Genomic DNA, 19164 nt, shown 5'->3' with positions numbered 1-19164 from the left:
AGGTTAAGTCAACAAGAGATTCTTGTGTGGAGACCACCTTTTTCTTTTGAGTGTCTTAGCCCAATAATAGTTTAAGTTACAGCCACAATGTAAAGATGCTGGGAAGTGTTACTATGGTAAGATTCTGCTAGAAATTTTCATTCTAGCAGGTAATATTCACTAGTTAAAGAGGTAAACAGGAGCCGTTATTTGCTGGCCATGTTTTATTTTTCCTTTTTCTTCAAACAGGATAACCGAAGATACAGACAGAATTCAATAAAATAAAACAGATGAAGCAAATTCTAAGAGATTGAGATGCCACATGCTACATTTAACCTAATTTTATTCATGCTTGCCTTGGGATGGGGAATAGATCATTCAGTAAAAACATACAGTAAAAAACAAAATAAGTCTTATCATGTACACTTTTAAAACTACAATGATGATGTACCTTAATTACTTCCATGCACACAAGTCTAACATTACAGGTTGTTTTTTCTTTTTAAAAATAAACACAATTAAGACTTCTAGGAGCATTTTATAATAAAGTAATTCCTAATGTTTCTTTGTTGATAGATCAAGCACCTCCAAAATACAAATTCCTATACACAGTGAGCACTTTACTTAAAATGAATACTTAAGTTTAAGAACGTGGACAGCCTTAAGATAAGCTGACATTATATATATATTCAGCTAAGTGGGCAACAAACCATAGTGCCAAATGGAAAAAGTGTATTTGCAAATAAATTTCAAAAACTAACTTTTATAATTAAATATGGAAAATATACTGATTTGCTAAAATAAATAAGATGTGATGTAGTAACACTTCACTATAAAGAATGCATACCAGAACATTTATAAATGGTAAGTGAATCTTAACAATAGTTTACTACAATAAACGCTGGCTAACTACAAGTGCATATTGTGAAGCACTACGGGTGGTATATGTTTTGCCACATACTTTTGTTACCTTGAGGTAGATAACACATGTGTACCAAATTCGGCATTCATTTTTCAGTTGCTGCTGGTATCATGTGTTTTAAGAAATGTGTACAGTATGAAAAACTTGAAAATACTCATGAATGAAAAAATGTTTTAGGAAAAAAATAGTTATTTCCATGCAATTATGTACAGTCTCACTGTGTAAATTTCAAGGCAAGATTTGTTTCCTGTAAAACAGATCATTGTTCTATGAGAGAATGTTTTTTACTTGTCTTAGTGCATTTTTTTTTGTCTCCTCCTGCATTGCATTTTGCTCTATTCTTTATTTTTGTGTGCAAATGACATGCCAGTTAAAATGAAAGCCATCTCACATGTAGAAAAAAAGTCTGGATTTAAAAAATCAAGAATAAAATCCTTTCTAAATGACACCAATTGATTCAAGTAAAAAAAAAATGACTTAAAACACTAGGAATAAAAAAGACAAAACACATTTCATGAAGCATACAAAGAGAAATGTCTGCTGAGTGTTTTAGTTCAGATGTTTCAGAATGCTGCTATAGGTCTTATGAGGAATCTGAGGGGAAGATTTCATGGCAGAAGGTGTTAATGTGGCCTGTATTGACTTAAGTGGTGACCCAACAGGGCTGTGAAACTGCGGGATGCCTATAGATTCAAGCTGCTTGTTAAAGAGGAACTCCCCACTGCTGTTCAGAAATCCTTCCTCATTTCCTCTCTCTCCAAGCTTCCCATCCTCTATTGGCTCAGTTTCTACCATTTCAGTATCTTCTTTCCTGCTAAAGAACTTGTCCAAGTAACTGGTGTAAGTATTTTCCTTCTCTATTTGTTCATCCTTCCTTACCTCACAACAAAACTGATTTATAAGAAAACAGTCCTCCCCACCACCCATGAACTGGCTATCCCAAGAAGATTGGTACAAGGCTTCTAACTGAGCCAAATTTGCCATTCCTTTTTCCTGTTTTTCTTGGCTTACTGACTTTGGTATCAAACTTTTCAATTCTAGCTGGGACACTGAGCTATTCAAGTCATTTAATTTATCAACAACATCAGTAGGCTCATGTTGTGAACTAAGCTGAATAGTTCCTGCAATAAAGGAATCAAAATCAAATCCCTGATTCTTTTCCCTTTCTTTTTCAGCCAGCTGCTGTGATGCTTCCTCTAGAGCTATCTGGGCTTTAACCAATCCATTCCTTTCACATTTTGACTTGCCTTTCTTATCAGATTTTTCTTTGCTTTGTTCTTTCCAATTGGAAAGATCTATAATAAGCTTGGGTTCATAGTAATGGTTAACTTCACTCTCTCTCCAAACTAAGTTATCTAAATATGATGATGACCTTGTTTTGTAGTTACAAGTATGGCTACACTCCAGATCACAATATTTGTTTTCATGATGATCTGGGTACTGCCAACAGGGCTCAGTAGAGTAATTAGTATCAAAAGCAGGATCCTCCAAATACTTTTCACGATCCCCATCCAAATATTTTCGAGGATCGACTTGTACTTCTTCTTCATCAGTGACATCAGAGAGAGCTCTTGGGTCAAGCTGAACTTCATCAATATCAAAGTTGTTATGCACAGGCCAATCATGCTCTGAAAACTGACAATCATGGTACCTGAAAAAATTAATACATTAGTGTTAATCCAGGTCTAGGATTTCACTTTCAACTTCACTGAGTGCCTTTTAAGTGAAAGAACTGTGCTAGGTCTATGGGAGAATAATAGAAGTGTAAGCCATAAGCTCCCTTGCCCTCCAGGAATGTATAATCTTAATGGACAACTAAGATCTGTTACTATATAAACCAATATAAGGCAGTATTTGGTAATTACCAGTGATGTATGTAAATATAATAAAGCTCTGACTTCTCCAAAAACCAATTATTGTCTATGCTTAACTCTCTTCCTCAAACACAACTACAGATAAATATTTGAATAGCTGGCATGTCTACAGTTCAATTCCAACAGTTTCATACAGAGGAAAACCACTGTATGATTGTAAAATGCAGATCCCTAATCTCAATCAGGTCTCATACAGATTTCTCACTCTACTAGTCATAAAGGAGAATAGAAAAGGGGGAAAGCTTGCTGGAAATCACCACAACAAATAAAAAAAAGCTCTCCATGTGTATGTGCCACTGAATGTGGTATCCTCTTACTGACACATCACAGCAAGGTGACAGCATGCCCAGCAGAGGCAGTCTGAGACACACATGATGACTGTGGCATGGAGAGGAGGGAACAGAAGAGATGAGATGACTTAACTATGTGCAACAGAAAATGTAAAGATTGGAAGACTTTTGGGTGTATGTGGGAAGAATTATATGTAGGTGGTAGAAATGTTCACGTGGAGAAAAAAAACAGGCAATTGACTGGTGTGTGCTGAGGTATATTTTAGAAGGAAAAAAATTCAATGAATAAACTAATTTCAACATTAACTACTTCTTTAATTATTAACCACAATCATTTTTCTTTTAAACAAAAATACATGAATCCTGAAGTTTTAAGACTGTCATTAGTGATTCCCTAACCTGGCTAAATATCAAAACCACCCGAAGATTTTAAATAAAACTGACTCATTGTTATATGCCATCACACTACTTTGAGGGAGAATTGTATCTAAACTCCCCCAGAAATTTAGAAATCCTAAAAGGAGGCAAGAGAAGAAATTCTTTAACTAAAATGTATGTTATCCATTTTGATGTTTTATACTCTTCAATCTAGAAAAGTTCCTTACAGTGACCCTATGTTAAGCCTTCCAAAACTAATTTTATGTCATTAGGAGAACAGATTAGAATATAGCATATACCATGAAGCAAAATAATCTCTACCCTAAGACATAATGGATGATATATAAAAATGTGAGAAACTATGGAGATACCTTATTAAATAAGGTTGAGTCCTGTCATCCAACATCTTAAAAAAATTTGTGACATTCATAAAAACAAGTTTAAAATAGTTTAAGTAGTTTAAAACGGTTCAGATTTCTAAGCTTCGACCTTCACATTCAGAATACTTTATAATTTTATTGCCTAAACATGCCTTAATGGCTTTGAAATTGTTTCAAAGCATTTAACTTTTCCCATTATGTATATCTTAACCAGTAACTATTAAATATTTAAATTACATAAAGGTTATTCAAAGATATTTTAATATGTTTAGCAGAAAGCCAGAAAGACCATTACTACATTTTTCAGACTTCTACATAGTCTTATCATGTATAATTTAAAAATATAACTCACTGCATTATGGTTTACTGACAATACAATAAATGATATTTTTCTAATTTAGGATCAGTTTACCTTTCCCAGTTATAAATGTGACTGTGAGTTTCATCCATAAGCAAAATATCATCAACTTCATCTTCAATATGAAAAGGATGACTTGAAATTGGCTCATCCATTGGAAAAGAATATATGCTCATGTAAGGATGGGAAAGCGCCTCTTCTGCTGTCAACCTATCCATGGGGCTAAATGTCAAAATTTGTTCCAGGAAATCCAGTGCTGCAAAAGAAGGGGTAACATACCTTAACAGTACCAAAAGTCCACCAACCCACACAGTAAAGAAAGGGACTATACAATTAAAAGGTAAATTCATTTGTTTTGTCAGAGAAATAAAACTTACTGATTGACAGATTTTTTTTTAAAAAGACATTTGTTCAATAAATGCAGTAAATATCTGAAATATACCCCAATCCCATCTTATGGTCAGTTATGAAGAAAAATAAGGCATATATTAAGTTGAACCATATGAAGCTTCCATTTTTGTCAGTCAAAAATGGTTAAATAACAGCAACTTCATATCGCTCAACCTAACACATACAGGTTCTAATTTCAACTCTGCAGTTTACTAGCTTAACTGTATTACTAGCTGTGTAGGGCTGGACATGTTAAACTTGCTGAATTTCAACTTCTTCATGTATAAAACAGATATGCACAAAGATACCATATAAGGTATAAATTAAATGTAAAGTACAATATCTAGTGAGGAAAAGACCTTTGCCACTTCCTTCCCCATCTCTCTGACTAGCTGTTGTACTAATTTGTTGATCTCCGTTTCACTTCAGTCACCCTCCAGCACATCACACAATGTGCCTGATCATTTTAGGGCTGTAGGGGTGCAACCACACACTCAATGCTTCCCACTCACTCAGTCCTTAAGCCCCTCACCCAACCTGAACCACACTGTCAACAGCCTGAAGATTGCCCTTCCACCACCATATACCTGTATGCCTTATCATTTATACCAGTCTTCAACTTCATTTCCACCACCTCAGCTCCCTAGCCATACATTACTGATGAAAGCTAGAGGCAAAAATCACATATATATGTATCTGGCTCACTACAAATTTATACTGTGGAATTTCAATTTGACCTGGAATTCCAGCAATGTTCCAACACCATCTCTTTACACTCTCAATCTTCTCTTACCATTCTCAACAGACAAAAACCCACGTCACACTGATCTCAGTCCCTACTTCTTCACTATGGTCTGTCACATCCTTTTATCCTTACCTTCTGTCTCAAGGGAAAAGACAGTCCTTCTTTCTAAAACAAGCTGTACTCTAGAAAGGACCTTATTCTTAATTGCCAACTTCTCATTAACATGAACAATTTTATAGGCATTTACATTGACATTTAATATAGCCATTTATATTTTACAAAGTGCTTTCACATACATTATCTCATTCAATCCTCAAATCAATCCAATAAAGGTTAAAGAGAAGAAACTTAAGGCTCATTGCTACTCATGCCCCTCAGTGGTCTAGGACTGAGTTCTTTCCTGTTCTCCCCACCCACCTCCTCCTCCTTTCCCTCTTCCTATTATATTATCCTTATCTAAGACATCATTTCACAATACATCAAGTTGTTCTTTGACTTTGCAAGAGTCCATTTAAATTAACCCACGGTCCATGTATCTCAAGGCAATAAACTCTAAGGTACAGAGCTATGGACGGATGGCCCAGCACAATCACTACTCTCAGCAGGAACGAGGAGAGGTGTCCAAAGACACACGAGGAATATAGCATTTGTAAATTGTAGGCAGCAGGTGGAAACAGGAAGAGGCAAGGAAGAAATTAGCCAGGCTGAGCTCCAAAGTGTATGCATATCTAGAACATTTCCATCACTGTAAAAAAATTCTATCAGACAGCACTAGAGGTAATCACTCTATTTGCTACCAGAAAGTGTGCTAAGGAATACATGGTAAACAACAGAGAAAAGGAAGACAAGAGGTAATTATGGAGGGAAATTAAAATAGGGTATTCATCTAAAAACATTAACCAGAGTAGGGTTCCTAGAAGTCCAATGTGGTAATTCATATGTATTTAACCATGCTTGCTTCTTTGTCTCCATAGACCATGAACAGAGTGGGAGAAAAGAACATGTATTATTTTAAGTCCCCATTGTCTCAGAATGTGCTCTACCCAAAAATGAAACTCCAGCATTAATTGAGAAGAAACTGGTGTGGAGTATATGTCTATGTCTTTAGTCTCAGGAACTTTAGACGTTCTGCATTGCACTTTTATGTGGGCACAGTCTGCCACTTGTGCATGTCAAGGATCTTTGCCCAACAGTTAACTAACCCATTACAAAGACATTCATGCAACACATTATGAATAAATCCCAGCCATCAGCCAAATGTTCAAGTTTTCATGGCTAAGACGTGGTCTCCACCCTAGTAAGTGTAGGGAAAAAGATTCAAATTGAGCTAGACTGCAAATGCTTCAACAGCAATGTCTATTATTACTAGCTGTCTCTTTTGGAAAGACACAGCAATAGAAACAATGATTCAAAGGCGGATCCAGGTTATCTCTGAGCCATGTCTGTCAACCTGACTGAGCAGGGCCCACCTGTATAGGGTTTTAAAAACACAGATACCTGCCCTGCTCTCCATTCCACCTTTGGATTCTGACTTAATAGTCTGCAGGTTTAAAGAGCTCCCACACAGGACTCTGACACATAGCCAAATGCTAAGTGACTGCTGTTCAATTGTGAACACAGATGTTTTACAGCAGCTACAAGGTTAGGGAGCAAGATAGCCAGCAGGGGAATCTGATTATGAAGATAAACTTGGAGACCGGTTAGGAATGTAAAACTACTGAAAAGGAGGCCTACAAAATCTATTAAAATTAAGTACAGCTGCTTCCTTCTTATTTAGGCATTCACTATTTGAGTTCCAAGCATATTTGAGGGGGGAAAGACAATTTCATCATGATTTTGCCATATTTCATGCTCCTATTTCTCAAAACACTTGCTACACTTTGAAACACACTAACCTGAACCACATAAATAATCAGAGTGGGTGATATGAATAATGAATATATAATTAATACAAACTTTAAGATGTTTAGGAAACTATGTTATCTCTAACTTTTTGATTCATGCAAGAACTGTACAATCCTGACATTGATGTACCTTAATGCATGATTAATTTCTAACGATTTAAGACAAAATCAAGAAGAAAGGTATTGTTCATGCCTAATATTCTTTAAAAAATGTTATCTTATTACAGGTCATTACTACAAGAATTAAAGATTAATTGCTTTAGTAGTTAACAAAGTTTTGATTCTCTGCAGGTTCCTACTACTTCCAAGCTTGTACAAACTCATTTTCAGCACCTAATAATCCTAACACCAATCTGCAAACTCTTACATAATGTGTTTGCTCATATAGTTTTATTTTTTCTTCCATCTCTCCCTTGCTCTGGATCCTTTCCTTCTCTGCTATGCCCCCAAACCTTAATTTGCCCTTTCATATCTAAATCACATTCATACTCACACTTACCATACAACTATCACAGAATTCCACTCCAGCTTAGTGAGAGTCAATGATTCAATATCCTCACCTATTACTCTCATAATAAGACAGGTAAACTAGAAAAGTAGATGAAATTAGAACCAGGAGAGAGGGAGGGGTACACCTCCTGGAATCTGAAAAGTTATCCAAAGGAGCAAAGATCCTAGCTTCAGTATTTCAGGCCAAAAAAGGGAAAGTGAGAGTCAAAGTTTTAGATAAACCTTAAGTGTCTAAAAACTGCTCAGGAGAAAGATGCACACCTAAGGATAAAAAAACTAAAGCTTCTCTACATAAATTCTGTTTTCACACACACCAACACCATTACATGGTGATTACTCTTGAATCACAATACCTTCTCGACTAATTCCCGGAAGCAGCTGAGTTAAAGGTTTGTGTGGCTCAGTCATGTCATTTCTAATGTAAACTGGAATTACACTGAGAAGCTCCTGACGATCTTCCTCATGTACAACAGGAATAGATTCTAAAATCAGCTGCATCTGTTCAAGTTCATGTGCACCTGAGATTTAAAAAACAAAACAAAACACCAAATAGAGCATAAACAAACACATTCCTCAATGTTTCCTTATTTGGCAGTACACATTCTAAAGCTATAGGAAACTAACTTAAATATTGTAATGACCACTATGGGGAAAACGGTTTTACCCGAAACATTAATCAGCACGTTTCACTGCTTTGAATATTGTCAGTCTGCTCAAAAAGCATTAGCTATTTCAATTTCTGCTCACTGACCCGTTTAGTTTTAGGTGCTCTGTTTTCATAAAAAACTTACTCTTGAAATCTGGCTTCATATTAAGTTATCACAAAGTAGTGAAATAAACAATGAATTGGAATTCAAGAGATCTGGATTCTGGTCTTAGAGGTACCATTAATTAAATGGCTATAATTTTGGGATACTTAACATGATGGCTTGACATCATCATCAATAAAATGGAGAGTTGGACTAGATTTGCAAAATAACAAGTTTTATAGTCATGTATTAGGTTCAACTAACATTTCAGGACCACAATTAAAGAAATGAAAGGGAAAACTTTAGGCTAACTGGGTGACTAAAAAAATTCAATTTGCTTTTCCACTAATTTCTAGAAATTCATTCAACACTGAAATTTTTCCTTAGCTCCTTCTATCGAGCAAGGCACTTTAGTATATGGCTGTGAAACAGAACAGACTAAGTATCTGTCTTCATGGAGCTTACTATCTAGTGGACGAAGACATAATAATTCTATAAACATGTCAAATGGTGACAAATGATATGAAGAAAAATAAAGTAAGCTAAGGTGGATAGAAAGCACTGTTGGGGGCAGGGTTGTTAATTTACATAGGATGACCACAGAAGGTCCCAATGAAAAACTGAAAATGAAGGAAGTTAGGGAACACATCACATATTTACATGGAGGAAGGGAGTTCCAGGAAGACTGGAAAAGTCCCAAAGGCCAAGAGGACAGAGCAGGCTTGGTGTATCCAGGAAACAACCACTGGGCAAGTGTAGATGAAGTAGTGTGGCTCAGGGGAAGTAACAGAAGATGAGGTCAGAGTGTGAGTGTATCAGAATACACATAGTTTGCTTTATCCTGAATTTGATAGGAAACCAGTGCAGTTTTGAGCAGAGAAGTGACATGAATTGATTTTTGTTTTCAAAGAATTATACTATGGCTGCTAGGTGATAACTAGGCTACAGACAGCAAATACTGAAGCCGGGAAGTCAGTTAAAGGTCTTGCATTAGTCAGGACAGACATAATGGTTGTCTGAATTGGTGGGTAATGACAGAGATAATCACAAGCAATTAGGTTCTGGATATATTGTGAAGCAAGAGCCCACAGGATCTGTACTGACAGAAGTGAAGGATGATGCCAAGACTCTGGCCTGTGCAACTAGAAAGTGGATCTGGTTTACCAAGATGAAAAAGGCAGCACGAAGAGAAAATATGAGGGAGAGACACCAGCAGTTCAGTTTCGGATAGGTTAAATTTGAGATTCCATTAAATATCCAAATGGAGATTTTAAGTAAGACCAAAAAATAAAGGAAGGACAGTTCCTATAGGTTAAAAATACACAGATTTCCAATGAATGCTTAGTCCTTGTCTCTTATTGCTATGTTCATTTGAGGTCTAATAAACACTTAGATCTCCCTATGCTGGTTTTACCGAATGTTCATAAACCTACCAATAATGCATACAAGGAAGCTACAAGTGGATCTTTTATATCATTTCACAATCAATTCCCATTAATTAAATGTTTAAAGTTTACACAGGTTTAAGATCAAATCATGCTATTTAGTAGTGGGCTGTTAATTTAATTCTTTTTATTGCCACACCTGAACAATATCTCAAAATGCCAAATGAACATTCAAAAATACATTACGTACTTTTGTATGATCAATACAGCAGTAAGTTGACCCCAATTCATACAACTTGAAGCATGATCTAATGATTTTAAAACAAATTAAATTTTATTTTCCTGAGACAATATTCATTACTGTGGTAGCTTTAAAATATGTCCACAAATTCTTTGATACTTTTCCCTTCAAAGACTTAAATCCAATTCCCCTCCCCTTGAGTGTGAAGTATACTTAGATGACTCTCTTCTAACACATAAAATAAAGCTCAAATGATAGTGTGTAACTTTTGAGTCTAGGACACAAAAAGATATTCTGCATTTATGGTGAACTCATTTTTGAGAAGGGGATTAAGACAATTTAATGGAGAAAGAATAATCTTTTCAATAAATGGTGCTGGGATAACTGGATATCCACATGCAAAAAGAAAGGAGTTGAACCCCTACCGCATACCATACACAAAAATTACTTCAAAATGGATTATACACCTAAATTCAAAGTTAAAAACTATAAAACTCCTAGCGATTAGGCAATGGTTTCATAGATATGATACCAAAAGCATTAAGTGTCAAAAGAAAAAAATAGATAAACTGGACTGCATCAGAATTAAAAGCTTTTGTTTCAAAAGACACCTCCAGAATGGGAGAAAATACAAGCAAATCATCTATCTGATACACATATATCCAGCTTGTGTAAAGAACTACATCTCAATTATAAAAATACAAATAACCCAACTAAAAAATAGGCAACAGATCTTTGTAGGTATTTCTCCAGAAAAAGATATACAAATAGCCAATATACACATGCTCAACATCATTAGTCATTAGGGAAATGCAAATTAAAATCATAACAAGCTATTATTATTTCATATGCACTACTTTATATCAAAAAGACAGATAATAAGACAGACTATACTTTAAGTGTGAAAATGTGGATTAATTGGAACCTTCATATATTGCTACTGGGAATGTAAAGTGGTACAACTGCCCTGGAAAATGGTCTGGCATTTCCTCAAAAAGTTAAACAAAGTCATCATATGACACAGTAATTCCACTCTTCAGTATATACAAACCCAACAATATTGAAAACACTTCCAGAAAAACTGTACACTATATGTTAAATTCATCAAATTTCACTTAACCATATAGTTTCCAGTCTGTTTCCAGTACACTGCAGCATCATTTCTAATATCCAAAAAGGGCAAACAACCCAAATACCCATCAACTGATGGATAAACAAAATGTGACATATCCATACAATGGAATATTATCTGGCCATAAAAAGGTATCATGTACTATTACATATTATAAAATGGAGAAACCTTCAAAACATTATGGTAAGCGAAAGTGGACAATCACAAAGGCCACATGTTTTATGATTTTTTATATGAAATGTCCAGAATAGGCAAATCTATAAAAACGAAGTGGATTAGTGGTTGCTAGGAGCCAGAAAAAGGGAGAAATGGGAAGTGACTGCTAATGGCTACAGGGTATCTTTTAGGAGAGACAAAAATGTTCTAAAATTAGCTGGTTATATAATTCTGGGAATATGCTAACAAATACTGCACTGTACACTCTAAGTAGGTAAACTGTATGGTATGTTGATAGAACTTTAAAAAAAAATGAAGATTTCTCCTTGCTCCCTCTTTTGGATCATTCATTCTGGAGGAAGCCAGATGCCATATTGTGAAGACATTCACACAGTCCTAGGGAGAAGCCCACATGGTGAGGAACTGAGGCATCCTGCTAACAGTCATGTCAGCAAGCTATCTAGAAATGGATCCTCCTGCCACAGAAGCTTGCAGACAATTGCAGCCCCAACCAACATATTGACTAAACAAATCTGAGATAGAACCACCCAGCCAGAGCACCTCCAAATTCCTGATCCATAGAAACTGTGAGATAATAAATACAGCTATTGTACCACTTTACATTTCCACTAATAATGTATGAGGATTCCAATTTCTCCACAATCTCACCAACACTTACATAAAGTGCAGTCTGTTTTATTATCTGTCTTTTTGGATATGAAGTAGTATCCACTGTGGTTTTGATTTGCATTTCCATAATGACTAATGATGTTGAACATGAGTTTATCAGCCATTTGTTTATCTTCTTTGTAGAAGTATCTATTCACACATTTCCACTTAAGTCACTTAAGATATTTTGGATTTAAGCCATTATGTTTTGAAGTAATCTGTTGTGCAATAAATAATTCAATAATTATTTTATATATGCTGCATGATACTTGAATATCAGGAATATAACTCCAATCACAGTATTGTTCCTAGGAAAAAATTTCACTTAACCATATAGTTTCCAGGAATCACTGGTATTTTCTCATAGTTCTCTAAATTAAAATTTAATCATTATCACACATCACAGAATTTCAGGTAAATTTAGGGAAAAAAATTAGAGGATTGGTTAATGATATGTAAGTTGAGTACTGGCAACAAGCATCAACATAAAAAAAATTTAAGGGCATTTAGGCATACCATCCCTTCTTTAACAGTGCTCCTTTCTGCACCCTAATCTTGCTTTTACTAATCCTTCTTTTGTAAGCAGAACCTGCTCCATTCCCTTCCTTCTGCTCTTAGCACAATCTGGGAGTGGTGGGAGGTCCACTCCAGGACTGGTTAGAGAAAGAGTAACGTTAAAAGGGAAAAAAAGTCTAAATCACCATCACATTACTTCTCTAAAATATCTTCAGTACCCTACTACTGCGAAGTTTTTCAAAAGGAAACACCTCTGCCTAATTTCTAATTTCTGACTCCATCCTAACTGGTCATAAAAATCTTCATTATTAGACACCTTGTATTCATCTATTTTTTCTCACTGATTCATGAAAACACCAGGCTCATGCCCTTATATATATAAATACCTTTAAATAGATACCACTATTTCTGTCTTCCCATTAAAATTCTTCATTATTCTTATGCAGTTAAAAATCTTTTGACTTCTTTAATCCTGCCATTCCGGCCATCACTGATGAAGCCTCTCTAAGTTTGTAGCTCTTACAGTCTATACTAAGTAATTTTATATAAACTGATACTTTGCTTTATCATATTTGATGTTTTTCATGGATTAGTCACCTCTTCCCATCTTAACTAAATTCTCCCTTACACCTCTTCAGAACTCCCTCATAGCACCAACTCAACAAAAAAATTCACTTGTCTAGTTGTTTCTAGAAGTTCACAGCAGTCAGTCAACAAGATAAGGCAGTTCAAGCAACAGGTATCATAGGGGGCAAAGAAAGATTATTGGATTTTCAATGACAGCTAAAAAGTTTCACCAGGAAATAACAAACACTGACAGAACTAGGCAACTATATCATTTTACACAGATTACAAACAAGTATTATGAATCCATAAAATACAAAATTATGTTTTAAGAAATAAGACATATACAAAAGACACTAGAATTCTGACTGAATTTATTAAGTGAATAATTCAGTGAATATGTCAGTAAGTTTTTTCAATTTTTAAATATTAAGAGCACCATTTTATCTTTTCATTTTAATATTCCACACTAGTTTTAAATCATAGTAGGTAAATCTTGCTTCATAGATACATGCAAAATTATTTCTCTGCAATAATTTTTTTCCATATCTTTTTAAACTTCTAACCTGCAAAGAGGGTTTTACCAGTCAGCATTTCAGCAAAGATGCAGCCTGCAGCCCACATGTCAATGGCTTTAGTATAATTATTAGGAGAAAGTAAAAGACGTGGAGATCTGTACCATTTAGTAACCAATCCTTCAGAAAGATGACCCTGAAAAAGAATCAAAATCATAATATTTTACTTAAGCTGAGAACAGTACATAAGTCTTGATTCAAAAATTCTGTATCTAAAAAAACAAATTAAAAAACTTCATTTGTTTAATTCTAAAACAATACTGCTGATTTCTACACGTATCTTCAAGGCTCTTGCATTTTTGTGGCTGAATAGAGGTTAACTTCCCCTGGGATATATCATCTATAATATGATATTCACATGAAATCTGCTGACTACAAGAATTTAGTGTGTAAACTAGGCCATACATTCAAAACGTGTTCAAAATAGGAGCTGTTTTTCCCTTCCAAGTCTTCAGTTAATTAAGGAGCAGGTATGCTTCAAATCAATGAGAGAAAGGTTAGGGAAGAGCAGTGCTCCTTATAAACCAATGTCAGCCTCCTTATAGACAACCCAGGGGACAGGGACAATGCTCTATCCCATATTCCACTCCTCATCGGTTTTACTACTTTAGATTTATAAAGCATTTGACAAAAACATTTACACATATACTGCTTCATTTCATCCTCAAAGCAACCCTAAGAAATTGTGACGGCAGGTATTAACTCCATTTTATAGGGGCGATAACACTCACATAGATTAAGGAATCTGTCGTTATGTGGTTATAGCTTATTTGGATTAAAAGTGGTACTCAATTTTAGATAGTATAACTCCTAGTTCAGAGTTCTATCCACAACAGCTTACTGTTACCCATAAATAGGATGTGGTCATCCATTTCATTTTAGTACTCAACTTCTACGTTTGTTTTTTTAAAAAATAGGTTATACTTAATGTGAGGTAATACATGTGAAGATGATTTGTTTTAGACATGTGCAATGGGAAGCCAAGTAAGCAGGGCTCCTAGGGGTTCTTTATAACTGAAGCAACTCCACTTTTCTATTTTAAACATTAGGGTCCTACACACAATTTCATTTGAAAACTGAAAGACTACGGTTCAGCTCAGAAAATATAACTTCTTATAACTTCTTTTGCCTATAGCAAGGCAAATTGTTATCTAAGGCAGTTACTATGACTCCTTTTAGCTACTCTTAGTGCTTGTTTTATCTTTATGCAAATTTAGGTCTCAAACTAAATTAAGTTTGCCTAAAGAAGGCATAACAGAATAGTACAGGCTCAAAGGGACAAAAAACCTAAAAGCTGAAATAGCATCCTCCCTTACCTCAGACAGAACCACACTTCTGTCCTAAACACCTAAGAATATATCCTACTTTTAAATAAGGGACAATTTCAGTCATAATACATAAATAACCACATACTTTTAGAAATTTCCATTTAATTAGGACCCCACTCCACAACATAGGGTAATTGTGAAAATAGACCTGTATCAGAAAAAAACATACTATGTAAAGTTTAATATGATTAATTACAAATTCTGTCACAATGTACAAAGGATACATGTGCCTATTCCTGATGATGTTTATCAGTTTAAAGGTCTGTCTCAACTGGCTTTCCACATACCTTATGGGAATAATGGGGATCCATGATCCGCGCAAGACCAAAGTCACCTATCTTCAGCACCAAGTCTTCAGTATTAATGAAAAGATTAGCTGGTTTGAGATCTCTGTGCAGTACGTTTGCAGAGTGAATGTATTTGAGCCCACGTAGCAGCTGATACATGAAAAGCCTGGCATGCTCTTCCAGTAAAGGGCCCTGCTCCAGCACATTGGCCAAGTCTGTCTCCATGTACTCCTGAACAATGTAAACACTGTTCAATTCAGTAAGAGAGCCCACATCGTCTGTTAACTGGCTTCCACTAGGACCAAGAATTTCAAACACTTTCACAATGTTATCATGGTCAAGTCTTCTAATAATTTTGATTTCACGTAGAGCATGTTTGACACTCTGGGGATCAGTAAGGACAATTTTCTTGATGGCTACTCTTTTGTCACAGTCATTGTCTACAGCAGAAAAAACCAAGCCATTGCCTCCACAACCCAATGGTTTTAAGTCCATATACCTAGAGCCCAGATCAAATCCATGAATGTTCATGAGACTTTCAAATTTCTCTGCCATTTTGAAACCCTTACTATTGCCTCTTCCTTTCGAATTGTTGAACTTGTGTAAACAAGGAAGAAAACTGACATCAAAAGGAAAGATCTTTCAAAAAGGGAAAAGAAAAATAATTTTGCTTCCACAGCAAGATGGTTTCTCGGTGTTCATTGCATATGCCAACCAGGCCCGTTGAGTTCCCCTTAGATTTAAAGCTCAGAAAGCTCTACTCATACTGAGAATTAAAAAGATTGCAGTACTCATAGTTCAAGGGGCAGCAACTCTGCAGACATTTAAAAAAAACACTCAAGAAACTCAAACGGAATGAAATGACATACTATGCACTCAGATTTACTGTGCTAAACGATTTGACATTTAACAAAAATGTGAATAAATATGCACACACAAGCTTCTATGAACATTCTCCTCACAGTGCAGATACATTCAGTGTTGGACTGGTCCTGAGCAGCATCATTCTAAGGTGCCGGTAAGCACTATTTCCGTTTTGCTTCTTTTCTTCCTTTGTTGCTGTGTATTTCAACAGGAAGCCCTGGCAGCTGTTGGTTAACAGATGTCTTTTGTTAGTGATCAGGTGGCTCCAGCTCACCACAATCACAATCAAAGCTACCGTCCATCTTACTCTGATACAACCTGGGAGATGAGAAGAAAGAAGGGAAAGAGTTACCACTGCAGGAAATCCTCTTTTCTTCAACTTTGTAAAATGACATAAACTGGGTATTTTGCTATAAACTACTACAGATACATTATTTATTTATAGTCACTAAGTGGAAAGATTACCTTCAATCAGTAATAGCTACCCATGCTGTAAGCAATTCACATCTGTTGGCTCAGACTCCAGATCCCATCATACTAGATTCTTTTTAATATTTAGGCTCATTAAATTATATCATTTCTTAAATACCAACAAGTGAAGGAAGGAAGGTTCATAACATTTTTACAGAATTTTTTAGGATTTTTCTGAGGGGTAAAACATTAGTAACACTTCTCTCAAAGAACATATAATAAGCCTGCAATGTGTTTAGTTCATTAAATAACATGTTTACTTATTAACAATGCCTATCAGGATCCAATGAATAAAAATCCAGCAGCACAAAAGAAATTTGTAGAGCATTCTCTTTCATTTACAAAAGAGTGAACTTGAATGGTGAATAAACCATGTTTAACTTCATTGATAATCAGAAAAATCAAATTACCTCAAAAAGATAACATTTCAGGTTGGAAAAACATTTTTTAAGACTTTCTTATTATCAAGTCTGAGGAGGAATATGAAACAAAGGAACTTTTCAGACAATACTGGTGGGAGTTTAAATTACTAACAGAATATCAAGGAGCAATTTGGCATAAATAAATACATAAATGAATAAATAAACAGCATACCTATCACTTGGCAATTTTTCTACAAGGAACACTTCCTAGAGAAATGCTTGTAAATGAATATATAAATGTGCACTTTTTTTGGGGGGAGTGGTAATGGCAAAATAGTAACAGCCTAAGCTTTTAACAATAAGATGAGTTACATTCATACAGTGACTTACTATGTAATGCAAAAATGAATAGAAATGGTAGAAATCACCAAATATACACTAAATTTAAAAAGCAAACTGCAGACAGAAATGTGCATGCTAAAATCAGTCATCAGGTTCATAAACATGCAAAATAATGCTATTCTATGTGTGTGCACACATGTAGCAAAAGTATAAAAAACATACCAGACTGACAAGTAACAAAGCCATGGGAATAATTGCCTTGGGGAATGAGGGAAGGGATTAAGATGAGGGAGGGGTTACACAGTATGCTCCAACTTTATCTTTAATATTAGTGTTATTTTTTGGAAAAAAAAAAAAAGAAGTACGACAAATTAGTAAAATCTTAAAGCTGGGTGGTGTACATATGAAGAGTTCATCATACAGTGGGGGAAGACAGGCCAACAAATAAGCAACACACAGATGTCATATGGCAGTAAGTGGTATGGAAAAAATAAAACAGAGAAATGAGACAGGGAGGGTGAGTAGTGAATGCTCCAGTGACGTGATACTGGAGCAAAGTTCTAAAGGAGGAAGTAAGGGAGTAGGTAGGCCTTAGGGATGCTATGTGGGAATAACTACTAGACAGAGGGACTAGCATGTCTGAGAAACAATAGGCCAACATAGTAGCTCATTTACATGTATATGTCAATAAGCAAGTAATACAGCCTAACCCTTAAATGGAAAGGCCTTCTGTTGCTTACTTCTGAACTAAAACTTTGTATTAGGTGTATATACAGTGTTATTTTCTGAATGGATCTGAAGGGATTGGAAGTGCGACAGGTACAATATCCCTCTGTTCAAAGTGCTAATCATTAAAGGGCAATGAGAAACTGTATCAGTGTTTCTGGTAATAAATAAAGCAGCCCATTCTGAACCTGAAGATGTGACAACTTTCAGCAGGGAATCTGCCCTTCTTTCCTGCTAGCCGCACACTCCTACATACATACATGGAAATATGAAATTCTGAAAAATATAATAAGGTAACAGCACTTGCCTCAATCTAAGCAAATCTTTAATCCAAGAAATCCACAAATATTAAAAATGTTTGGCAATGGAATATTATTCAGCCATAAAAAGAAAACGAATCCTACCATTTGCAACAACATGGATGGAGCTAGAGGGTATTATGCTCAGTGAAATAAGCCAGGCGGAGAAAGACAAGTACCAAATGATTTCACTCATATGTGGGGTATAACAAAGAAAAAACTGAAGGAACAAAACAGCAGCAGAATCACAGAACCCAAGAATTGACTAACAGTTACCAAAGGGAAAGGGACTGGGGAGGATGGGTGGAAAGGGAGTGTTAAGGGGGTGGAAAAAGAAAGAGGGCATTACGATTATTAGCATGTATAATGTCGGGGAGGCACGGGGAGGGATGTGCAACACAGAAAAGACAAGTAGTGACTCTACAGCATTTTACTACGCTGATGGACAGTGACTTGGAGAAGGGGGGAGCCTAGTAAACATAATGCTCCTCATGTAATTGTAGATTAATGATACCAAAAGAAAAAAAATGTTTGACAATGGAGTATTATTCAGCCATAAAAAGAAAACAAATCCTACCATTTGCAACAACATGGATGGAGCTAGAGAGTATTAGGCTAGTGAAATAAGCCAGGCGGAGAAAGACAAGTACCAAATGATTTCACTCATCTGTGGAATATAAACACAAAGCAAAACTGAAGGAACAAAACAGCAGCAGACTCAAGACTCCAAGAAGGGACTAGTGATTACAAAAGGGTAGGGTTTGAGAA

At 35.6% G+C, this 19164-nt stretch overlaps 1 protein-coding gene across 1 annotated transcript in view; it reads right to left on the bottom strand.

Moving 5' to 3' along the window:
* Positions 1 to 185: 185 nt before the first annotated feature.
* Positions 186 to 19164, bottom strand: part of MAPK6 (mitogen-activated protein kinase 6) — a 37636-nt gene continuing 18657 nt past the window's right edge. The window contains exons 2-6 of the mRNA XM_017657369.3: positions 15333 to 16514; positions 13709 to 13853; positions 8084 to 8248; positions 4236 to 4437; positions 186 to 2552 (exon numbers count right to left, since the gene is read on the bottom strand). Of these exons, the coding sequence (XP_017512858.3) occupies positions 1451 to 2552; positions 4236 to 4437; positions 8084 to 8248; positions 13709 to 13853; positions 15333 to 15887 (2169 nt within the window). The 5' untranslated portion in view covers positions 15888 to 16514 and the 3' untranslated portion in view covers positions 186 to 1450. The remainder of the gene's footprint in view (positions 2553 to 4235; positions 4438 to 8083; positions 8249 to 13708; positions 13854 to 15332; positions 16515 to 19164) is intronic.

The sequence above is a fragment of the Manis javanica genome, chromosome 8, assembly GCF_040802235.1.
Source record: "Manis javanica isolate MJ-LG chromosome 8, MJ_LKY, whole genome shotgun sequence".
NCBI lineage: Eukaryota > Metazoa > Chordata > Mammalia > Pholidota > Manidae > Manis > Manis javanica.
The sequence above is the reverse complement of the archived record's forward strand: the minus strand, read 5'-3'. Positions and strand labels throughout refer to the sequence as shown.